Source organism: Pseudochaenichthys georgianus, chromosome 13 (genome assembly GCF_902827115.2).
Source record: "Pseudochaenichthys georgianus chromosome 13, fPseGeo1.2, whole genome shotgun sequence".
Classification (NCBI taxonomy): Eukaryota; Metazoa; Chordata; class Actinopteri; order Perciformes; family Channichthyidae; genus Pseudochaenichthys; species Pseudochaenichthys georgianus.
Window position 1 is genome coordinate 14561041 of NC_047515.1, and position 26627 is coordinate 14587667.

Sequence of the window (26627 nt, forward strand, 5' to 3'; positions counted from 1 at the left end):
CTTACACATCTAAAAACCTGTTAAATAGCAATGACTAACTCTTAACTTGATGAATCCACGAGTAGAGCTTAGAGTATTTTTATTATTTCCATTATTTGTAGGCTATACATTAAACAACGCTTATTTATATAGGAACGTCACTGGTGTTACGTGTTACCAGGAAGAAGAGTAACACCAGTGACGGTAACAAAGAAGAAGTATCTATGTCTTTGTCCAATGCACTGCCTCAAAGGATCTCTTGTTACAGGAAGCTACATTATTTCAAAAATAAAAAGCGTGTTGTAGCAGTAACACCAATGACGTAATTGTGGGTGACTGATTTTTATTTTATATTATTAATAATAATTTGCGTTTACCATTTCAGCGTTATATTTAATGTATGTAATGTAAATGTGACTGAGATTTATTTATTGAAAAATAAACTATAGGCTCCACTTCCATGTATGATCAATGTGACAAGGCAGTTCCTTGAACTTGGCATTTTAAATAAATTGCAATTTATTAATAAAACAAAAAACTAATAAAAACTAAGCTGCTTTAATTTAGGACTACAATAACATAATACCAATGTGTTATATAGACACTGTTTATATATATTTTGTTTTATTATTTCGCTTTAACTTAAGTGAAAGGCACCTTTTATACGTTAATTTACTTTTTTAACCAGAGACCGACTACTGGTGTACAGAAACGGTTTCAACTATTCTAAACTTAACCAGTAGGAGTCAGACAAAAACTATTTTTTACTATAGGTAACCGAAAAACCCCTGAGAAAACCAAAGCGGAAGTTAGGAACATAGCGGAGCAGGACAACTTTTTGGGGGGAGTTTGGAGACGGCTTTATCTCAGCGGAGCTACGTGATGCAAAGCAAACACTTTTATTCGCTAAGTTAAGTTTGAAAGGCAACTTTTTGTCGTTGAGCTACAATGGGACTCCCCACTTTGGAGTTCAGTGACTCTTTCCTGGACAGTCCTGACTTCAGAGAGCGTCTGAAATGCCATGAAATAGAGCTGGAGCGGACTAATAAATTCATCAAAGATCTCATAAAGGATGGGAATATGCTCATCAATGCGCTAAAGAGTAAGTAGCCCAACACGCCATTTATCCCTCCCATGGGTCATGCAATAATGTTGTATAACAGTAGCTACCTGAAAGCCACAGGAGACTTGTAATTACAGGATGCATTCATTGCAGCGTCTTTAAGTTACGGTGTCTGAATGCGATCGTCTCCATGAAGCTGAGCCACCGGCAGAGCTGGAAAAGTACTTTGATCGTGTTCTTAAGTACAAGTACAAGACTGTAGGATTACTCTGTTACAATTAAAAGTCCTGCAATCAAAAAGTAAAAGTAGAAAAGTATTGGCATCAACACTATACTTAAAAGTACTACAAGTAAAAGTACTCAATATTCAGATCGGACACAATTGAAATTCTCAAGTAAAGCACAATTACCTCAAGATTGTACTTAAGTAGGCTACAGTACTTGAATACATCTATTTAGTTTCTAAGTGACTGAGTAGTACCACTGGGAAACATTGTCTGGCTATTACTGATGGAATCATATCTGTAATTTACCACAAGTACACATCATAGTTTTTTCAGAGGTTGTTGTAAATTCAAGACATTTGTTTGTCGTTTTGTCTTCATCCATGCATGCATGCTGATAGGCTTATCTATACAAAACTATCAATGGTGTGAATGGGTTTGTACTGCTCTCATAATGTATTAAAAAGCCACAGCCAGACATTTGGAAATTATTAGTGCAGAGATGGAGTTTCTGTCCAATAATGCTTTCAAAAGGTTTTTTAAGTCACCTATGAGAAGTGAGTGAAAAGTGTTTGAGTGAGAGCTGTATGAGGATGCAAGCACTTTGTCATGGGTCAGTGTCCTCTGAAATTCAACTTAGCAAATTAAAGGGAACTTCCTGTTCTGCTGTATCCCAGGGGCAATGGCAGTCTGGTCTGTGCACGTCAGAAGTGTGTCTGTGAAATGGAGAAAGATTAGAAATATATATGCCTAATAAATATGTAAACTAGATGGCTTTCGATGAGGATGGGAAGGCCACAGCAGTAATGTCACTGCAATCACTAACCCATCAATCAAAACAACCTTTAAATGTGAGGAAGCATCATACTTTTCATGCTTTCATCACCATTCCTACACACTTCATGTGCTCTTGTGAACGAAGCAATCATCAACTCCTAAAATACTTTCTAGGCATGGAAATATTTACGCGGCTTAGAGCTGCAATATTGACATTTCTTTCACATTAAGACATCAAATATTTGCATTTCCGATGCTGCAAATGATGAATATGTGTATGAGAGTCTGTGCACACCAAATGTAGTTTATGTGCCAGAAATATTCAGGCTTAATCAAGTGTATACCATAGTATGCCAAGATAGGCCTTTATTTTGTTTAGTGAGCACTGATCTTGTTTGTAAAAATAGCAAACCCAGTGTGCAAATTATGAAAGCCTTAGAAAACTTTACTTTTCTTTCTGTTAATAAATGCTGTTAGTTATTTTATTAAGTGGAACAGTAATGTTATTCTAAAGCATGATGAAGAGATGGATAACACACACAAAAAGACAAAACTACAGACCAAAGCAGTTACCTAAACCGCAATGGTTAACCAAAGTGACATTTGGGATAGCTACTGTATAGCATGTTCTAATGAGATCTGGATTTTGTTGTTTCAATTTGAGGTGAACAAAAACAGTCAGGAGAGCTTAGCATTTTGATCTTCATGCCTTTCCGCTGTAAAGGTCTACTATGTCCGAGGTCAGCTGAAGGCCAAACCTATTTTTTACCTTTTTGCTGGAAAGCTGTTCTGTCAGTGGGCAGGTTGCTGCAGGTGGACAGGAACACCCTGCTAAATGGTTTATTCATGGAAGGTATACTCGTAGCAGCATGTCAAAAGTCCAGGGCGCTTAATACCAAATAAGACCTTAACAATCCAGGATGTAATATGCATATAAGACAGTGGGTTATGACTTTGAATGCTTTTTTAGTTATGGATGTAGAAAAACTCTTAAGTTGAGATTCTGTTAGATTCCATACCCCCTTCCCTATGTGTTCGGTCTCTTGACATATTCAAAATCTCAGACAACTCAACCAGATTCAGGAAGCAACCTCGACTTGTGTTTGTCTTTTTTATATATTTGTATGCAACAGTCCTTTAACTGGAAAGCCCAGTTTCAGTCAGGGGAGGAGTGAGAGCGCAGGAAGTAAGTTATTGATGGTCTTTAACTTAGGACGCTACGAAGGTTTATGACATGCCATCAGTGGTGACATTACTGGAAGACCTTTAATGGAGCCTTTTTTTTAATAGTAATCATCTCATGTTTCAAACTTCAATAGTAAACCATAATTCATCTGTCTTCACATGTGCTGTCTGTGTGAATGAGGCTCGTAAAGGTTGACTTTCATGTTAATACATCACTTGTAAAATGGTTGGACATACACATTACTGAAGCTCTTGCAGTTTCTAATGTGTGTGTAGCTACACAACTTACTCTGGCTCAAATAATGAAGTAGTAAAGGAAGGTAGGATCAGACTTGTTTTTGGGGATTAAATAGCCACTCTTGATCTATATATATATATATATGCATATGCAATGTTAGTTGTGTCTCTTCTATGTTAACATGGTAATGAAAACCATTGCATTCTGAGACATATATCGTAATTCATGTATTATTGGTCATGATGAGGATCCTGGTTTAACTTTCCCAAATCCTATTACATTTTGAATTTGGTGATATGGATAATTTGTTCCAGGTGTGAGTAGCATCTATCTGCAGATGCTGTAAATAGCTTAGCCTTACTAGCTCTGGCTGGCATTGACTGTTCACACCTGGTGTAAATAACAACTGCTGACTCTTATTAATCCCTCCGCTTGACTGCAGTAATTGAATACGCTACATGTACTAATTATCTCTTTGTGAGTGGCAGGCTTGGATTTTCGTCATTGTAGGGGCAAGGCCATTTGGCCTTTGGTGTCACACATTTTTTCAGGGCGGAAAGGCCATTGAGGGAAAAATTAGGATTTGGAGCTTAAAAATAAATAACTTCACTTTCTAATGACAAAAAACAAATCACTTTTTTAATATCAATAATCGTATCATCATATAGGCCTATGCCTCCTTAGTATTAACGTATCTAAAATGAAATACTTTGAATAATTAGTGTTTGGTATGTTTTCCATCTACTACTACTCCCATTCACAAATCCGAAATGAAATCTAAAAATCTAAAATTCTATTAATATGTAACAAATATATTCAATTTCAGAGCAGAAGAAACAGCCTTCAAGGGTCAAACTCTGCACATACATCATTCAGCAGTGCACTGTGAAGCTCCAACACCCAACTGTATGAACAAGCAATACTTTGAAATGCAAAAGTGTGTGCGTGGGTGTGTGTGTGTGTGTGTGTGTGTGTGTGTGTGTGTGTGTGCGTGCGTGCGTGCGTGTGTCTCTTTAATCAACTCCTCACAGCTCCTCATATCTGTTCAGAAACTGGACAAAAGTTAAAGATGTACAAACCACAGACTGTCTCTGTCATGACGAATACAGTCGCTGGTTTAATTCTGTCTTTAGGACGTTGTTGTGAGTATGGACGGAGCAGCTCCAACGTTAGCCTGATCGATCAATCTCCATTCACAAAACACGCATTTTAAAAGGTTTTTCGCATGCCGTCTTGTCAAAGCATTAAAGCATGGTTTTTACTAATCGTTATCAGTATTTAGTTACTTCGGCATCATTTTGAAACGTGTATTACAATGAAATCACGGTAAAATAGGTTAATTTGGTCGTAGTTGGTTTCCACCACAGTATTTACATAGATATAAGCCCCGCCCCCGCTCCAGCGCCTCCTGTTTGAATGACAGGAGTAAACACAGCTGACAGGCGGGGTGAAACTCCAACGGTTAGAGCAATGCGAGTATTCACATCGCGTCCGTTGTGAACGCAGCATAATGCAGTTCAGAAACCACTGTTCTGACGCTTTTGAAGCAACTTTTAACAGTGTGAGGGGCCCAAAGGCCATGGTGGCCGTAGGACGTACAATTATTTGTGGGGCATAACGGCCAGACCGAGGGGCTACGACGGCCATGGCCGTCATGGCCGCCGTGAAAATCCCACCGTGGTGAGTGGGCTGGGTGAAACCACAGATACGAGGCCAATAATGATGCATTTTAGATGTGGTAGGTTGGTTTGTCTACAAAGCACTCAAAGGCAAGTAGCCAGGCCTCACTGGAGTCAAATGTTGTTTACTTGAAATCTATCTGGTAACAATCAAATGGTGAGACGAGTGTGTAACAATGGTGTGTAACAATGGTGCCCAAAATGTCACTTAGTACACTTGTGTAAATTAACTGATATATGCACCCTGATTTTCAGTTTTAGGAAAAATTCAAAAAAACTAACCATAATGTAATGCCACAATAATTCAATCAAGCAAATGTAGTAGTGTTTAATTTAAGCAATCATACACGAGAGGCCGTTCTTGAATAATAGTTTAAGATTCTGGAAATTGTGGTTATTTATACTTTGACCTAAATGCATTATCATGTCTGTAGGATAGGAAGCTACAGCCAGCAGTCGAAAATGCCCATGGTTCATGTTAGCCAGTAATTGCATAAGTTACCATTGATTAAACGGAAAAAAAACAATTTGAACATGCACGTTTTGGCATATTTACAAAATATTGGATATGGCTAGGGTTGGGTATCGTTTGAATTTCCACGATTCTGATTCCGATTCCGATTCTACTTTTCGATTCCGGTTCTTAATTCCGATTATTTGAGGGGCAGGGTAAAACAATTATAAATTGCTTCTTCCACCAAAAAAAGTACATTTATTCGAGAAACTTTTACACAGGTTAGTTTACAGTAATATATTCACATTAATCAGTCTGTTTATATTCACTACTATATAACTGTAACCTGAGAACCACTGAAGCTACAACATTGCAACAGTCCAACTTTTAAAGGAAACCCCCCCCCATTTAAAAACAGTTCTTGTTGAGAAAAACAAGCATATCTGCCTTCTCAGGCATACCGGGAAGAAATGTTTGAACATTTTAAAGTAAAATGCTTCAATCTGGTGCACTTTAAGCAGAATTACTAGAGACTAGGCTGCAGTCGGATAGTTTAAAAATCAGCTCCTAAGTTCTAACCCTATCGTCTATTCCTTGACCTCTGAGTGAAACGTCACGGGGTTAAGGGATAGTGGATAGGAGAATTCAAAAGGACTTAGGAGAAGAGACTGCGGTACTTTAGAGAATCCGAATGCACTTTCACTATCCGACGTGTTTATGATGCGCCAGCGGACGTCCTGAATGTGCGTCTGCTGCTGTGGGGAAACTATGGAAACCACAGTTTTCTATACAGCGGACTACAACATGGATGTTTAATAAGAACGAGGGACTACTGTGAGCTCATCTAGAGACTCTGCTCCGTGCTCTGATGCTGCTGCTTTGCTTTATGAACGTGGACAACAGAGAAACATATTCTTCATGACCAAAGTTGGAATTGAAATAAAAAAGGAAAGTGAAACTTATGCTCGTCACCCTCTCCCTCCGGTCCACATTAATAGAAATGATCCCAATACGTATGATTGTATGAACTAAAGATCTTAAAATCAATACAAATGTATGTATTATAAACGTTAGTCCTTAACATCTATCACTGTGTATATCACCATTCAAACATCTTTTAAAAGTTGAACAAACTCCACACAGCTCAGTAAAGACTGAAATGTTGACTTTATTTGATAATTTCAGTGAAAACTAACGTTCATATTTCTCTTTTTGATTATAATACAGCTAAATGCAATGTAATGTAATAATACTGATGAACGTTCAAAACAAAGCACTTTGGCAACTTACCACCTATGTTTTAAAATGCTTAATAAGCACCGTAACTTTCATGATATCATTTCTCGGTCATAATCGGTTGTTTTCCGTGAACGGCCGACTGTTGAGTGACGGCAAATACTGCGGCTGCAAGGCATTGTGGGGCAGCATTTTCGCTTCTCCTGTCGGTTAGGGAGGTCCAGTGGTTCCTAAGCTAAAGGAGGTTATAAAGGAAGTTTGAAACCTCCTTTCCTATCATTCTCATCATTCTAGAGAATTCGAACGGCACTTATCATGGCTGCCACTGAGGGACTTCCGGGTCATTTCACTCCTTTAGGAAGGTTCCTAAGCTAAATGGACTATTCGACTTCAGCCTAGATCTAGGGGGTACAACTTTAGACACCCATATGAAAAAGATCGGTTTACATTTTAATAATTAAATAAGTATGTGAACATAACCAATAACCTACCATAGCCAATAACAAATACATGTAACGTATTTTAGTTTTGTTGTTCATTCATATCTTATTTTACTATTTTATTTATGCATATTTTTTTATCTCTCCAGTTTAAAACGATATGTCTGGTTTACTGTCCTATAGTATACATTGGTATGATTTCAAACCTGTTTTATCCCAATAATTATAAAGGAGTGCCTTGGAAATATGTGTTTACATAAATTGTGATCAAAACGTTTGAGACCCACTGAGATAACTTAGACTAAAGTGAACTATCTAAACACTCAGAGTCCTTCACCTCACTGAGCTGAAGTTATCAGCCTCAGTCTGACTGGAGAGGACTCTCCCTCCACATCATTGTAGAAACATCTTCTTCTTCCGTTAGAGCAGCTAGCACCAGATGCTAATAACAACAGCGTCCTCCCTTTCTCCCTCGCTCGCTCCCACGCTCACTCGCATTTTGGCTGTGAGCTGCGGGTGCCAGATAAACCAACATCCCCCATTTTCATCACTTACAGCGCCCATCGTACAGGGCAAATTAAACGTGTAATCGGGATGAAAAGGGTGTTACATTTACTTAATTATGAATGTTGTTACATCAAGGCCGAAAATTAGGATGAGCACCAACGGTCAAAACATTTTTTTTTCTCCCAGAGCTGTCAGCGCAGCGCCTCCACAGATGTTGGAACCGGTTCTCGGTACCCAACCCTAGATATGGCAGAGGAATACATTTTCTCTTGCACATCATCCATCATAGTTGTACTGTATATCAGAACACCTCATCACATTTGATCACTGACATCAAACACACACAGAGCACCATGGGCATTCCATTTACACCTGTCATGTAAATTCAATATTCATTAGGCTTTCATCTGTGGATGGTCTGGCCAGCTCCCAAGACAAATATTAAGGAGTGTTTATCTTGCTATCTATCTTCCAGCAACCACTTGAATACTTCTGTCATGTCATAATGTCCCTGTAACATACTGTTACTTGCTAACGTTAACTGTTGAAAAGAGCCCCGTTGACGGAGCAGACAAAGAGGAAACCTTCATTCTACTTAGCTAGATCAGTAAGGGACAAAACCTGCCTATGTATTAATACTAGTGGTGCACGATAATAATCGGTCCGATATTAGGAATTATGACGTCATCCCGATAAACCCGATAAAAGTATTAATAGCCCCAATAATATACAATATATTTTTTGGGTAAAAAAAAGAAAAAAATACTGCGGTGTGGGTGGATTGGGATGAGGGGCGCTTGTTTTTCATTCGGCTCCTCCCGTTTTGCCAGTACTGTGGTATTAGTGGTTTAGGAAGAGGGGAGTTTTTCACAAATCCAGCACTCCCTAACTCATGCCTGGCTGTGACGTAAATGGTGTGCGGCCGTGAAGCCAGGACAGTAAACAAACATGTCGTCGGTAGTATGGGACTATTTCAAAGTTTCAGAGTTAGATAGTTCGCTTGCTATTTGTATTAACAAATGCAATGCAGAAGTTCCACGAGGAGGGAAAAAGGCAACGAGCTATAATACTTCCAACCTGATTAGTCACCTGAAACATCGCCATCGCTACGATGGTGTGTTAAAAGCGTACAAAGACGCCTGCGCTGCTAAACTAGCGGCGAATCCAAAGCCAGCTGCAAAGGCACGGGGCTTTTACCTATCGACGAGGCTTTTGAAAAAGGCAAGAAGTTTGCCAGAGACGACCCCAGGGTTAGTTTTGTTCATAGTAGTAATGCTCATGTCATTTGCTCACTACTAGTCTTTTTTTTACCACCAGGTGGGCAAAAACTACAGGTACATTTAATATATATATATATATTATATTATTATCTGTTATCGGTATCGGTCTTGAGAAGCAGGAAGTTATCTGTATCGGTTTCAAAAAACCAATATCGTGCATCCCTAATTAATACTACGCCTGTGGCTTTATCAAATAACTAAGATATGATTTATTTGGTGTTCTAAGTTTGTTTCATGCTATAGCTGTAGCTCCATCTTGTTAAAACTAAAAGCAACAGACAGAATGAGTGTTATCAAAGTTTCCTTTGTGCAGTTTCATTGGAAACAAGGAGTGGGTCCTATGCTGTTTGTTGTGCTGAAAAAACTGAAAAGAGGTCTAGTTTTCTGACAGTGGCACCAACAATAATGCCTCTTGGAAACTCTTTAGGGGAAAAGTTACAAAGTGACCAATTTCCATTTCAAGTTTTATTGCACATTTTAGAAGTTTATTTTCTGTTCGGTCTTCACAGTTTTTAAAAACTGCAATATATTGATCTTTAACAAGATTCATAAATCCAAGCAAACATTTCATGTTCATAAGCTTTAAAGAATGCAGCCAGATTAGCTCAGTTTGAACTAGAAGACAGCCCATTATTATGTTAGCTGACTGAGTCTCTGCCACCAGCCCAGGCCCACGCCTGTACATCAGCTCGAGTGATGCTTCCTCCCTGCTATACACAGTAATGAATGGTTGACACGCATGGAGTGTTATTACGAAAAAATGATAAACTACAGTTTTTAGCAAGTCTATAAAATTGCATCTTTGCTTGCCCCAACTGTGCCTGCATAATTTTTGAGGTATTTATGCAACTTGATATCGCTATAATTAGTGACTGCAACTTTAATAGAGGAAGATGTGACGTGTAGACTTGTTGTAAAAAGAAAAATGGCTCTGCTTTGGGAACTCTTGAATGTTTGTTTGTCTGAGGACAGATGATGTTCCCTAGGCACAGCCACAGGAAATGTCCTGTAAACAAGCTTGTATAACCGTCGCCCATCCCCCATCCTCCCTCAGATAGCATTTGGCTGGACATAATTTTGTTTCGGTGCGTGGGTGTGTATATATGTGAATTTGTATGCGCACGTCTGTCGGACTGTGTGATGCAGGATCATACCATTTATAATATATTGCTGCTTTGAGGACATTGATGAATCTGAACCAATGTAATGGAGATGAAATAGAGGAGTTCATTATGTGACTTGTTTGGTAATGAAGCCAAGTGAAGCGGTGAGCAGGGCTCATGCAGCACTGCGAGGGACTCTGGTGTTTTTGAAGACAGATTTTGATAAAAGGATTAGAGACATTGCTCTCCTAAAAGCTGCATACCCTCTGCCGGAAAACGTGTTCCCAACAAAGTCCCAATATATTGCAGTTTCCTTCCTAAGTTAAACACGTGATTTGTGTAGACTCCGTGTTAACAACAACTCATGTTGACTTGGCTCGCGAACATTATGCGATATACATTCTTGTGAGGAACCAGGAGATTGGGTGGTAAAAGATGGGAAATGTGCATGTCGCCCTGCCAACGCAGACGTTAAACTCAGAGTTTGGATGGCGCATTAAAAAGTCTCCAGCGCCTGGCCCCATGGGTTGCCACGTTTTATCAGAAAGTGTTTGCATAATAGGTTTTTAATTAGTTTTGCTAACGTCTTTTCATTTTGAATTGTCTTAAAGGACTTTGAAGCGTGTTCTTTGCTAATTGGGCCTGCCTCATAAGAGCAAGAAGGCCTCTCGCAAAATAAATGTTTTGTCAAATCCTATGCAGTAAGTGAAAACTACAATTCCTACTTGCAACTATCATCACTACAATGAGATATGCTGCTTATTAGTTCTGAGTGCTTCTTCTTTTTCTTCCAGAGGCATCTCTCTCAGAAGTTGTGTCAGATGTGTTGTCTGTGTCTTCTAAAAGAATATCTCTGTGCTCGGTCTAAAGAGTGTAGACTTGGTGATAAATGGCGGAGAATGACCTGCCTGGCTTTTTTCATTCCAGCAGAATTGCAGGGCTAATAACTTTGATCTTTTTCTTTGGAGCTTAAGAATAGGCTGTAGCATTGCATCAGCCTCATATCAAAGAGCTGGAGTCAGTGTAGTCTTACAGTATTTCTTCAATATATATACTTATATTGATGTCATATACATATTATATTATTTCTCAAATTCACACTTTTATTTTGGGTTTTAACTAGAACATTTTAACATGTTAATGTTTCTAAATCAATATTTTGCTCTGCTGTCTGTCTGTCTACACCTGAATTCGCCCTCTGTCAGAGACGTTTAGTTTTAGCGCCTGTCTCTTTAAAGGTCCCATGTCATGCTTTTCTGGTTATTACTGTCCCCTTGCGTGTTATGTAGCTTTTTATGCATGTAAACGGTCTGCAGAGTCACAAACCCTCAAAGTACACCCTGTAGCGACTAGCGAGTAGGGTTGGGTATCGTTTGAATTTCCACAATTCTGATTCCGATTCCGATTCTATTTTTCGATTCCGGTTTTTAACGGTTCTCAATTCCGATTATTTGAGGGGCAGGGTAAAGAAATGATACATGCTTCTTCCACCAAAAAAATTACATTTATTCGAGAAACTTTTACACAGGTTAGTTTACAGTAATATTCACATTAATCAGTCTGTTTATATTCAATGCTATAATGTAACTGTTACCGGAGAACCACTGAAGCTACAACAGTGCAACAGTCCAACTTTTAAAGGAAACCCCCCCCCATATAAAAACGGTTCTTGTTGAGAAAAACAAGCATATCTGCCTTCTCAGGCATACCGGGAAGAAATGTTTGAACATTTTAAAGTAAAATGCTTCAATCTGGTGCACTTTAAGCAGAATTACTAGAGACTAGATCTAGGGGGTACAACACTAAACACCCATATGAAAAAGATCGGTTTACATTTTAATAATTAAATAAGTACATAACCAATAACCTACCATAGCCAATAACAAATACATGTAAAGTATTTTATTTGTGTTGTTCATTCATATCTTATTTTACTATTTTATTTATGCATATTTTTTTATCTCTCCAGTTTAAAACGATATGTCTGGTTTACTGTCCTATAGTATACATTGGTATGATTTCAAACATGTTTTATCCCAATAATTATAAAGGAGTGCCTTGGAAATATGTGTTTACATAAATTGTGATCAAAACGTTTGAGACCCACTGAGATAACTTAGACTAAAGTGAACTATCTAAACACTCAGAGTCCTTCACCTCACTGAGCTGTAGTTATCAGCCTCTCAGTCTGACTGGAGAGAACTCTCCCTCCACATCATTGTAGAAACATCTTCTTCTTCCGTTAGAGCAGCTAGCACCAGATGCTAATAACAACAGCGCCGGTTCCAGTGCACCCTCCCTCTCTCCCTCGCTCGCTCGCACTTTGGCTGTGAGCCGCGGTTGCCAGATAAACCAACATCCCCCATTTTCATCACTTACAGCGCCCATCGTACAGGGCGAATGAAAAGTGTAACCGGGTGAAAAGGGTGTTACATTTACTTAATTATGAATGTTGTTACATCAAGGCCGAAAATTAGGATGAGCACCAACGGTCAAAACATATTTTTTTTCTCCCAGAGCTGTCAGCGCAGCGCCTCCACAGATGTGGCGCCCTAGGCGAACATCTATAACGCCAGTGCGACGGGCCGGCCTGGTCCCAGGTTACGTTGTACCAGAGGGGCGTAAGTGACATTTGACCAACTTTACAGGAGAGCCAAAACAAAAAATGACAATACTTTGTCCTGACTTTGTTTATTAAATTCAATCTTTAATATGAAAACTTCATAAACATGTGGATGACAATATACTTAATGAACAATATTTTGACTTTCATTGAAAAAAATATTCTTCTATTTTTTTTTTATTCGGAATAAAGTCAAATGCGCCTTTTTGGAACTAAGATTGTATCTCATATGAACTAAGAAAAAGGGCGTATCCCCAAATAACCGATTGAAAATAGGCTACAGAGTCCATTGTGATCATATAAAATATCAATATCACATTAGTTCACTGAATAACAATCAATTACATTAAACCTGGCCTAATAACTGTTTGGCAAATCAAAAACTACTTTAGAACATTGGGAATGTCAAATATAGCAATATAATATACGACAACAGCATATTTCATGCAGATCATGTACGTTTCAGATTGATTTGAAAGGACATACTAGCCTACTCTGCCTGAATGACTTGCAAAGAATGGTAGAAGTCCACATAAGAGTGAGGGATACTCCCATTTGTGTGAGTACGTCTTTCTTTTTCACAGCAGTGGTCCCAGGTGGACCTGTGTGCATCTTCTTTGGTTCAATTGCATGAGCACCTCTGGTCTCCTGCTTTCCAACTTGCAGCTCGGTCGGACAGCTCATATTTGAACTGATTCCTTTTCGGATCCTCTTTTGTGTAGCACAGACGCAGCCATTTCATTTTCTGCCAAAGAACTGTTTGTCCCTCTGTGTCTTTGGTTCTGTTTCGGACCGTGTGTTGTAGGGCTGTGCAATTAATCGTATTTTAATCTCGATTACGATTTTGGCTTGCAACGAGGTCCACGGTTTCCCCGCAGCGAGGCCCCCCCCCGCCCCCCTGTTGACAGTTCACGAGCGTGCCCCCTCGACTTCATTCACCACATCACAGTCATCAATTAAGGACGCGCTTTACAGTGCAACGGCCTACTCAAGCAGCTCGCAAGGACACAAAGATATAACACATGCCATCACATTCTACATAGCTAAAGACATGTGCCCAGTTAGCACGGTTAGCAACCAGGGGTTTAAGCAACTGGCTAACACTATGGACAAGCGTTAAGCGATGCCATCTTGGCATCATTTCACCAGATCTGCACTGCCTGCCCTATATGACAAATGTCGTGGGGAAGTTAAAAAAGATGTGGCTTCAGCTGAATACTTTGCAGTTGAGTTATACTTAAAGTTCAGGGTAATCAACTATTTTTTAAGTTCAATAAATGGATGTTTTCAAAGTCAATGAATAATCATATTTAATAATCGTGATATCAATATTGACCAAAATAATCGTGATTATGATTTATGCCATAATTGAGCATCCCTAGTGTGTTTACACATATTTGTTATACATGCAATGGTCACTGTGGACAATACCCACAGGAGCAAGTTCAGGTGAAGTGTCTTGCCCAAGGACACAACGGCTTTACAGACGACGCAGCAGCGGCAGGTTTCACCTGATGATGATCTGATGATCAGATGATCATTGCACAGCGCACTGCGCCACACCATCCATCTTCACGCCTCGAGGCACTTTTACAAGTACACATTGATATCATACATGTACTGTGGACAATACCCACAGGAGCAAATCCGGGTGAAGTGTCTTGCCCAAGGACACAACGGCCTGACGCAGTGGCGGCAGGAGCGGGTTTCGAACTGGAGTTCCCCAGCACCCCAGCACCCCCCTTGATCTGATGATCAGATGCACAGACCACTGCACCACCCGTCCCTATGTGTTGTGAGAAGCACTTGGAATCACCTTCTATGGCCTGTTCTTCCTTGCCATCCTCACAAGAGTGTACCCCTCCGAACTATACAAAGGGCCTTTTTTCTGTCGATCTCAATGGCTGCATGAACACGGTCACATTCCATCTTGCTGTGTCCAGACTCCATGAATGTATGGTCAATAATGGAGATGGGCAAGGTTTTAACTTCATGGAGACACATGGCACTAAAACCAGCATTCCTGTTCTGCCCACCACATGTGTCAGAGTACAGCACCACATGCTCAGTACCTGAAAGAGTTGACAGATACTGGAACATGCATGTGCTGATCTCTGATGAGTTGAATTCTCTGTTGAAGATGTATATGTAGAAACTAAGTTTCCTTTGTCACTCAGCATTGACTTTGATTCCTGGATTATTTCATTCTCTTCATCAAGCTCTTCTGCATCTTGAAATAAGCTTAGTAACACTTCTTCAGCAGTGAAAAGCTTTCCTCTCATGGTTGACCTAGCTTGCTTACATATGGTGTCAGCCATTTTGACTCAAGTGCAATCCAAAGGCTTTACCCATAATACATTTCTCAGGGCCAAAAGGGCGTAAGTGCACTTACGTCCTTTTGGCCCCGAATAGTTCAGTGTGTTCTGTGTTAGGTCTTTTGGTTTTTGATGAATAACTCTGGATTGGTTTAGAATTCACATGCACCCTTTTGGCAGTAGAAAGAGCTCATTGAGAGCTTTCATTTGATATATATAACTCATTTTGGACCAAAATGTCACTTACGCCCCTCTGGTTCTCACCCTTCGAGGTACAACGCTACATTTCCCGCCCCGCCGCAGTCATACAGTAGGCTACGGAGAACGGCGAGAAACATTTCCTCAGGCATCGAAAAGTGGAACCGAAATTCACATGTCTAAATGATGCCGTTGGAATCGAAATGTTGGAACCGGTTCCGAACCGGAACCGGTTCTCGGTACCCAACCCTAGTAGCGAGTAAAACTCTTAACACATAAAATACCTGTCTATGCTGCCCCGGAACACCTTGTTGGAGATTTCTCTTTTTCCATTGTTTACTTCTTGGGTATAGTGACGTATTTGGGTATAGTGACGTTACGTTACGTCCGCGGAGCCGTTACGTTTGGACCAATCTGCGGACTTCCTCACACACACACGCTCGGGGCGACGTTGCGAGGCTCGCTGCTGCGAGGAGCGGACAGTGTGAGCTGGCTTACTGGTGTGGGGTCGGCGAGACAGCAAGACACCACGGAACTCAGCCTGGGCACACACACAAACTCCCAGCCAGGCTGCGGGGGTGTGTGTGTGTTTCGGGCTGGGTTTCGCTGTGTATCGCTGTCTCGCAGCCAGCCACTGGGCTCACAGCCACTGGGCACACGCAGGAGCCCAGCCACTCCAACAAGCCGTTTAGGACAGAGAGTGAATACACATACTATACAGAGATGCTGTATGAGAAACCAATGTGAGTTTGAAAAATTGCACAATATAAATCTATTCTAGTAGACCTCAACAATGAAATTATGATCAGTAGAAATGGCCATGACATGGGACCTTTAAGAAGCGCTGAATAAAACGCTCAGGTCTGCTCTGATTGGTCATTGTTTTCAGGTCTTCTGTATCTTTGCTCTAGGCAATATGTATATAGCACCTAGACCTGTGATTAAAATCAAAAGGACATAGACATCCCACTTTTGATCATGTAGAAAGATAAATACATTGCAGAAGTGTATGCTGCTGGTAAATGTGGGTTTAAAATGTAGAATCCCCCCTGGAAATAATTACTGGTATCTAATTAAGTATACAATAGTCAGCACACATACAAGAGCTATTAAAAAGTCATTATAGACTACACATTTACAGTATGTTTGTTCTATTAAAATAACAGAATCATACTGCATTTTGCTCAAATGTGTCGTCCCAAGAAATACCAAGTCTTAATCCCTAACATGTTGTTACACCACCCCTAACTTCCTTTCTTGCATTGGGAATCAGTGGTGTGAAAGATGTTTCAATAGCATCACCAACAGGCACTTTAATAGTCAAATATACAGTAAATAGGCTGTATCTCTGCACCACAGAGACTTTGTTCTGTAATCTCTTCTTTTCATGTCTTTTAAAGCCCATATTGAAAGTTTTCTGTCCCTTAAGAATTAGTTCACAGGTTTGGCAACTTCTGAGTTGCTGCCTGCTTCTTCGGCAGCAAGTGTGCAGTTATTAGATAAGGCTTTGTTTCAGGCAGAGGTTGGCGGTGGGAAATGTTCGGTATGCTCCGGGGGTGCGAGGGCCCCTCTGTTGGCACTTCTCCCTCCCCCGCTGGGCGACTGACAGGCAAACATAATAGCAAGCAGGTGGAAGAGGCCTTACCTGAAGAGCTGCTCCCCTATTACAATCCCTCCAAATGGAATCAAAGGGGCCCGCTGCACCCTACTGTTGCATCAAAGCGATCTCCCCGTCTCCTTAAGATGGGCGCATGGAGGCGTTCCCCTTTAAAGACCTTCTCATCTGAAATCAGCAGTGTCTCACTGACAAGATAAAGTAGCTGGTGTTTTTCACTTGGATGTTAATGCGCAGGCACACACAGTGGAACCGTCTCTACAAAAGAAGAGCATTGATCCAGTAAGCCTTTGCTTTTGTTGATTTCTGAGTCGTTTGAGGAGACTTGCAAAAGTGTAGCAATTTAACAAAAGCTCAAGATGAATTCTTTATGGTGCAGATTGTTGCTTTTTAATGGGAAACATTTATGCCGTGTCTCGAGGTCTAAAGCTCTAATTTATAATGTCATTAAAACCTTTAAGATTGTTCGTAGGTGTGAGAGCTCATCAAGAGGCGCTTTCACACCGGAGTACTTTACCCGTACTTTTCCCGTTTAGTTCCGATAGTGCCTGGAATGTTGCGTTCACACCAAAAACAGAACTTGGTTCAACTTCAGAGAACCTTTACCCCATTTGTAGTGCCTGCTAGAGAGGTGGTACTAGCCTGGGGAGAAAAAAGTACCAATTTCTGATTGGGTGGGCAAATTGCAAACCACGCCCCGTAAAACTCTGAAAAGTTTTGTGAAGCCGCCATTGTATTTGCTGGCATTAGCATTATTAGCATTAGCCCCGCGCACCAACAAAGAGAGAATAACCTATGGCAAAACAAAAAAAACATGGGAGTGATGAGGAGGTGTCTGCGTTTTTGGCGATTTACTCGGAAGGCTTCAGTAGAAGCTGCTGGGAGTCCCAGCAGCTTCTACTGAAGCCAGTCCCCAACTCCGGGGACTTCCGGCCGGGGACTTCGGGTTGCAGTATATGCCGTGAAGTGGTTTGCGGCCTGCCAGTAAACCCCAAAGCAGAAGAAGAAGAAGTGACGTCAGCGGCTTCATTTGCGTAATTTTCCCTCAGGGAACTTATTCCGGTGTGAACGCGATCTGTACTTATTTCCATGGGGGCACTAAGTGCTGGGCACTAAGTGCTGGGCACTAAGTACGGCAAAGTACTTGGTGTGAAAGCGGCTAAGGATTCTGCTTTGTAATTAGTGTTGTGATGAGTATGTCAGTCATATACACTGCATGCCTCAGCATGTGCCAGTCTACAGACATTTTTGAAATACTTAGTTTTTTATACACGTGCACTCGTGCAGCCAAAATATCTGTCTGTATATTAGATAACATTGTTAAGAAGGACTTTGAAGTTACCATTTCTACATTTTCCCTATCACTCTTGTTTTTTCTTGAGCTTTATGCCCACTCTTCGTTATTACAGTCTTCTTTTGGCATTGAGATTATGTATATTATTTGTTTATCAATTTTTGTGACCATGCCCTTGCATTTTGGCTTGGATTGTCTTGCTATCCTTGGAGGCATTTTCTCACGTTACAGTGAAAAATAAAGCTATTAAAAGACAAATGGTGCTAATTGGAACACCTTTGTATTTGGAATGCATTCCTCAGATAATAAAGTTTTAATCATGTCCTGCCGAGTAAAACAATAACTTGTTTTCTATTGTTTTGAATATTTAAATATTTTTTAGCTATTATGAATAATACCACATACGAATAAAGTACCACACTGCATTATAACTACTATTTGGTTAAGTACATTTAGAACAAGGCAATGTCTAAATAATTCATTACATGCCAGTATTCCTGCAGAAATGAGAAGACATACTTTGGTTTTATGACATTTAAACCTCAGAACTGCGCGTACAAGGCTTGCGGAAGTCAAACTGTGCAAATCTAATTACCTGTGCAGAATGTATGCATGCTCTTAAATAATCATTCATATAACGGCTACTGAAAAAAACTCCAGCTGTTAGCGAGCAAACCACAGACTTTCCTGCAGTGTTGTCTGTGTTTTGTCAGGGGTTGTCAGCAGATGGAATTTGGTAGTATGTGGTTGCCCTGGAGACGAGATGAAGGGTGTACCCCGAGGGATCTGCTGAGCGGTGACTGACAGCCATAGTCCTCACTCACACCTCACACACTCTGCTCTCTGCAGTCATGTTGGCTGGGTGGTCCGCGGCGCTCTACTGATTAGAACCTGCTTACACCATGCAGAAACTGTTCTCTCTGTCAGCCCTTTGTGCATGGCCACTGTGTCAGGAAAATGACATCCACGGTACAATAACAGATTAGAAGGCACTATTTAAGGTGACCGTATTAATCATTTTTGAGTCAACACTTACAATAGGTTGTGTTCTTTTTGTCTTTTTACCTCTGTTACTCTGCTGAAATAGCTCTTTCTTTTATTACTTCATGCAGTAAATAACGTATTTTAGACCTTATCAGAGTTCTTCCGTTGTATCACTCCCCTGAACAGAGCAGCTCTTTTCCACCACAGATGCTCAAAGTGGAATGCGCCAAATGCTTAACTCTGTCAGAAGAGATGTAGAAAAGTAGGATGAAATATCAGGGGAACCATGAAGGCTCTACTCATATAATACTACACCCAATAAAGGTGCCTCTTATATCTGTCTTTTATTCCTTACTTTCTGATTTTCTTTACAAAGCTTATCTGGCCTGCGTCAGTACAACCCTCAATATCATCGATGAGTTGTTATTTACTCTAATCATTGTAACAAACATGGCATGTTACAGCAAGGCAAGTCTGCATAGAGCACCATGAAGGTGACATGTTCTGTTTTTAATGTATTTGTAGACTGACCTTGTCATTCACTGTCATTTGATTAGTGTGTAAAAACTGATAAAACAAACGTTTAATTCAACAGTATACTTGACTATTTGGATGCAGATTGCCAACAGTAGACTTTCACATTTAAACTGATAAAGCAACATGGGAGCAGAGGGACTCTCCCTGCATTGTTTCCAACCTGGAATGTGTCACACTGATCATCCCTGTACTGCTTGCCTAAGGTAGAAACATTGAAGCTGTTCATTTATCTTCCTTTACACTCTTTCCTTTTCCATTAGTCTTTGCTGCTTGGCCTTGTGAGCACTTCAACTGAGTTGGTTTATTTGTAACTGCTTTAGCAATATTTTCTGTAGAATCCACTAATGGGCAAAGGGCCAAAATCATTTGTGATGATTACCCACTTCTTAAATAATGCATAATGCATAGAAAATAAACACAACATTGTTAGGCCAGGTCCTTTTGATGTCCTTATACAAATGTGTTAAATATTTAGCACACTGTATGTTCACTTTGAGGTATAGTAGAGACACATACCTCAAAGTACACATACACTGCTCCTAACACTAGGATGGGTAAAATGCAGAGAAACCGTTTCGTTACTAGTAATGAATGAATAATGTAATGACAATACAAGTTAAATAAACGGGAAAAAAAACATACATGCATATACCTAGAAAGCCTCATCATTGAGGCAACCTCTACAACTCTGCTCTTCTAGTGTTTGCTATTCCTGACATCGTATATCATATCATTTATTCAGAGTAGAGATGTTCAAATAGATGTTCAAATAAGTCAACAGCATCAGTTTTCTATACGTTCCTGCTGATGACAAATCAACATATGGACTTCTAAAGTTATTACACTTTCTTTTTAGAAAACATCTTACTGTATACTAGATATATTCAAGATTCACTCACACATGATGCACTGTTTCAATTTGAATTTACATTCCAAAAGGTGTACCCTTAAAGCTCTGTTTTCTCTCTTACTTCAAATATTGAAGTATTTAAATTAGGGCTGAAAGGTTATTGTTAATTTTTTGAAGTTACAATTTGATAATGTTTGATACTGACACCACATGTCACTTCCGATGCTCTTCATCAGTTCTCTTAATATACTGAGTAGGAGGAGTTTGTAGCTAGCCAAATCCCGTGGGCAATGTAGTATTTGCAGTCACATTTCTGGGCCAGCTGGTGCTCCAGCATCTGTTTCAACCACATCTCCCCTGAGCTTTTGAGCAGCAGCAGTGCTGTCATCCGGGAGCGGTACCTGTGAAATGCTAATGCGAATTTCTAAAATTATCATAATTTTCCTTTGTTAAAATGATAATGTGCTCAGTATTTACCACCAAGGACAGAAGCAGAACATACTTATGTTCCATCATGGAGAACGCATTGATGATAGCAAGCAAATCATTTGCCAAGATACCATGATTGTTTTTTATACATCCTAGAATGCTACACAATCAATAATCAATGTCCAATAAAAAATGAACAAATATATGAATACTCATGTTGCACTCAGGCCTCTATTTCAAACCTTTATTTATACTTTATTATTGTTTTAGTGCTATGACCAACGTAATAGATCTTGAGTAACTTACATTATACACAATGTTCTTTTAACAAAAAGAGACACATTTCAAAACCTTAAATGTTGTCTCTGCGAAGCAGCTATTTACAATGTTCCTCATTTACTCATTCAAATTCATTTGATTTAAATCAAAGACTATCTTATTAAAGAATAAGTTAACAACAAAATCCTGAAACTCAATAAGAACTTTTAGTAAAGGGCAATTGGAGATACTTTGTTCCACATACAGTATTCAGTTGGTAATAAGTAGCAATACTTTGGATTGGATACTGTTAAGATTGATTTATTTCCTTGGTTTTTGGAGGCTGTAAGGAAACAATGCATTCAGTTGATGGAAACACAACTTTGCTTTTTTTTAAGCCAGGCCTGTTTGAACCTCAGAGCTAAAAGATCATCTATTATTGATGGGCCTCCGAGCATGTCCAGACAACTGCAGCAAGATATTGATTTTGAAATCAGCAGCTTTTGAGTCAAAGCAGGAATGATGGGCCCACATCAATGGCACAATATATCTGCTGGAAAAGTTCCACTCAGTGGCACTCAGGGCAGACTCTGCAACATTTACAAGTGGTCAGACATGCTCATTCAATACAGTGTAGAAGTCTTTATAAGTCTTTTTTTTATTAAGAGCCTTTCAACCTGAGGTCTCATCGAGTAAAAGTCTTGTTATTCCGTTCCTACCAGTAACTACAGAAACACATATAACAACGCTTACTCTTAGGTAAGGAAAAAAGTTTCTCAGAAATCTCGCAGGATTCTTTTTTATCAGGCTTTGCCAGCAATTTATGTTCCTGTGGAGATGAGAGCATTGATTTTTGTGTGGCTTTTAAGGCTGGCTTGTTCTTCGGGAGGCCTGTTAGATAAACTATTGTTGTCACAGTGGGAGCAGTATAGGTAACACAATATCCTTTACGGATTTTCAGTTACCTCAGAGAGACAAGTTGTAGTGAAAACTTGTATTCATTGTAATTATTATAGTTGAGAAAGATAATCAATTAAATGAAGTCTTTATCCATTGAAATGTGTGACGTTTGGTTTGTAACTGCTAATGCTTTTATTTTGACGGTCACAATTTATACTTTTAATGTTGTTGCCGTTATAAATATGATTATGAATTGGATCCTTTGTAACGAGCTTAAGCAAAGTCTTGAATGTAAAATGCCAAGATATAAATGAAATACAGTATATGTAACTGTACATGTCTAATGTAGTTACAGCTACAAACCCTGCAAAGCATTACAACTGCAGTACAACCTCAACCTCCATTTCTCATGTGCCATAGTTGACAAGTCTTCAAGCTCGTTTGAGCGTCTGTGTGCAATGTATATTAGTGTGAGCGCTTTCCTACTTTCCTGGCAAGTGTTTTTAAGTTCACAGTTCTTTGAAGTGATGACATAATTGTCGGTGAGATAAGAAAGAAGGAGAGAAGCAATTAGTGAGTCGCTGTCAACAATGGATGTGAGAAAAATGTGTACATTCAAACTGTGTGGGCTGACAACTAGAATGTCAGAGTATTTTAGAATCTCTATTTTTGCCTTTAATTATAAATTCAGCTGAATTATTATAACAAATGTTAAAAGCCTCCATTACGTGTGCAAGCTTCATCCCACTCTTTGGAGCACTTGTGAGCATAGGTTCCCCCTCAGCAAGAGTAAACCCACAGTGCTAACACGGCAGACCCACACACTTACCTTTATGTACCTGAGGTATGAAACACATTGAAATTAGTTGCATAATAGAAGATGAAATAAAATCGAAGTGATTCATGCACTTGGTCAGCTATTCACGGGTCAACACTGCAGTTTCTTTGCCTCTTGTGTTAAAAAGCCTTTTCATTGCTTTTCCTCTCACCAGGATTGCTTTTCTTGTGAATCTAACTGAAATCAGACACCACTTTAAAATAGAAAGATTATATCCATGAGTTTTTCATGGATACAATCTTTCTATTTTACTCACTAAGAGCAGGGTTTATTTTTTTTGTATTGCACTTGAAACTATATTACAATCATAACTCAAAATGAATACCATTTTACGAAGATGTTCAATAACTAAAAAAGATAACCAGCTATTTGCCTGAAAATACAGATACATTTTGTTGAGCTAATACATGCTGTTACGTCAGGAGAACTGTTAAAACCTAAACATTAGTTGTTAAGCAATTGCTTTGATGTTGGCTAATTGGGGAGTTTTACGTTTTTGATACTCCACATAAACTTGACATGTTTTCCCACTGAGTTAATTAAAATGACAACTACGGTATATTAAAAAGAGAAAAGCACATTTGTCGACTAAAAACTGAATAACATCAAAACATTTTTGTCAGAGCAATTACAGTTTTGAAGCTGAAAGGAATGGTGCGTGCAGGCCATGGTCCTGATGTTTTTCTTCAGTCTGTTGATGATTTGAGGTGAAATGAGAGGTTTATGTTTGGGTGGCAGGCCTTAGGAAATGAAAAGTCATTTTTTTCATTGACAGTGTTAGGTGAGAGGCTGTTAAAGGATATCTCTTGAATAGACTTGTAACACTCTGGTTGAATCATCACCAACATAAATAATAAGCCCTAGTCCCATTCTGCCTCTGATAAGTGAGAGGTTTGCATATAAACTGTATAGGAGAAGTCAACTAAGAATTCCCAAGGATCTACCGACAGGATGAAAGCAGAGAATAAGCTTTGTTGGCAGGAGCTTGGTACACATAAGGACTTGGCTTGGGAACCAGAGGTTATTGGTTCAAGTCCAAGGATTTGGTTGTTATTTTTAATTAATTCTTGTTCTGACCCACATTTGCATTTTGATCAGTTCATCAACTATAGTACAATGATTGGTTCCTGATTGCCATATTGAAGCTTGGTGAATATACTTGGACTGATTTGCATCTTCTTCTCCTCAATTATAATTGCTAAGGCTCTTGGGTACTGTAGTATTTAGCGCTATTCAACATACCAAATGGAAGGAAAAATGGTTGGAATGTCGAATAGCTTTATTTAAGTATCTAGTGTTATTCAAAGTCAACAGTAAATTGCAAATGAACAATTGGAAAATGTTTCTGAGACTGTAGAAATGTTCCACTGGCCTCACCGGTTAATGTTTGATTAACGGGGGGAGTCACTGGAAAGCTTTATTACCTAAAGTGACACATTTTTCTAAGAATAGTAGAATTCCACTTTATCACACGTAAACTCCTGGAATGCAATAATCATTAATCATGTATATCCAAGAGTGAGAGTATCCAAAGGGGACATTTTTTTAGTTTAACTCTATGTGTGCAATATCACTTTGACACAAAGGTTAAGCATCTCAGTTGGGCTTCATTTCTCTGGACAGATCGCGGTATTATGATCAATTGGCAAGTCAAAACATCATCACACATATTGCTTTCACTCACAGAACTGCTAAGCTATAAAGGTCAGTGGGCATGGAATTGGACAGTCAGCAGATAATATAAGTGCACTGGTTTGCTCCACTGCGCCCTCAAGGAGTCAAGCAATAGTCATATACGTCACTATTTTGCTGCTGTAGTTGCACTTGGATATGTTAAGCTCTCTTTATAATTACCCTGATGCTTTTGTTTCACGTATTCATTGATTCATTTATGAACGTTTAATTGTAATGCTCAAAACTTGTGTTTTTACAGATCTCTCTGTTGCTGTCCTGAAGTTCTCCCTGTCCCTGCAAGAGTTCCAGTTTGAGTGCATTGGTGATGCGGAGACAGATGACGAGGTGAACATTGGTGAGTTCATTTTGGCCTGCAGATCTCTCTCTTGCTTTGCCAATTAGTCGGATTGTCACCTCAATCAGAACCTTGTCTCACATTTCGCAATGGATTCTGATGGGAGATCCTTGGTTATCATGTGCTGTAGTGCTATCAATATAAGAGGTGTGTCTTGTTCCTATATTGCTAAAGTTCTGATGTTATACTACTTGAGCAATGTCATGTCAGAGAAAGGATCCATTGGAAAAAGGAAAAGCTTTCTCAGAGTCATTGGGAGCTTTTCTTAGACACAATTAAGCATACTCTGCAACTTCTTGGAATGGGATTTGGCTTTGAGTGTAGATCTTAAAGTTGTCTGCGATGCATGTCTAATTAATGCTATTGATTTGCTTATGATGCTTTCCCTGTACCTTTCCAAGTCTACAAAGATCAAGGGGACTAATTGTGATCAGTGTCAGAGATTAATGGAGGTGTGAACCTCCTTGCCTCAGGAATATGAAAACAGCTGCGCATGGGGGCTCTTTGGCTCTAATGGGCAGGACTCCCAGTCTGGCCTCTTTTTCCTCTTCTTTTTTCGCACTGCTCATTATCCGCAGCTTGAGTCCTTTGCTCCGTGGCACTGGAGAATGCAGAATTACTGTCCATCTGTGAGGGCTAGACTGGATTAGACCTCTCGTACATAAGGTTGTAATGTTCATCTGAATGCGTAATGAAAGTCCGCCTTTCCTTTTTTCTCTCCCAAAGCTAAAGCGGTTATTTGATAGGCAGGGATGCAACAGAATTATGCTTGTTGAACATTCCACACCCAACTCCAAGCCTCATTAGCGTCAAGCACGTTTTAATTTATGACAATGTATTCTCTCCCTGGCCTTCAATCAAAAGAAGTGTTGATCTCAGGTTGAACAGTGGTTATTTTAGCTGCCCACCTGTTATGTAGCTGGACCTGCTCGGTATTTACAGTGCAAACCACTTGCACAATAAAAGCCAGTGGCTTGGCCGTTGCTCAATTGAGAGCCATGATCATCTGTTGGGAAGCATTGTATTGACTGTAATGCAGACAGTAGTACATTCACTTGAGTACAGTGGACTTCAGACTATGGATGCAGATTTGGCAGAAATAACAGGACACTGAACTTATAATTGATCAATTCAGATTAAACTAAACACCATGTCATTTTCTATAACAAAATTCCATTCATCCATTACACACAAACTCAATGCTTTCATACAAATAACACACTGAGTCCAAGCAATTAAGTGTTCAATATTTTCTGAAAGATAAAAGATGTTCTCATACTCTGAGTTACACTACGGTGTTCACCCTCCACCTCGGAGAGAAAAGGCCATGATTACTATGTGAGTGGAAAAAAATGAAACAGCTTGTTGAAATCAATCTAGTCATCAATGACACTGAGTTTTCTGACTGACATAGCTAGACCCTTGTGTGAATGCCAGCCACGATCTTGATGCAGTATCGGTATAGTTCACTTTGATGCTCCCATCTTCCCTACGACACATCGAGATCCTGTACGCGATGCCAGACGGGTTCACCTGACCTTTTATTGATTTTACTCTAAGACTTCTTGCAGTGACATTCACACATTCCGCGC

The 26627-nt window shown here is 39.6% G+C and overlaps 1 protein-coding gene across 2 annotated transcripts in view; it reads left to right on the forward strand.

The window, feature by feature from the left end:
• The first annotated feature begins 797 nt into the window (after positions 1 to 797).
• LOC117457258 (rho GTPase-activating protein 42) overlaps positions 798 to 26627 on the forward strand; it is a 90537-nt gene continuing 64707 nt past the window's right edge. For both annotated transcript variants that reach the window (XM_034097220.2, XM_034097222.2), the window contains exons 1-2: positions 798 to 1081; positions 24940 to 25035. In XM_034097220.2, the coding sequence (XP_033953111.1) occupies positions 928 to 1081; positions 24940 to 25035 (250 nt within the window). In that variant the 5' untranslated portion in view covers positions 798 to 927. The remainder of the gene's footprint in view (positions 1082 to 24939; positions 25036 to 26627) is intronic.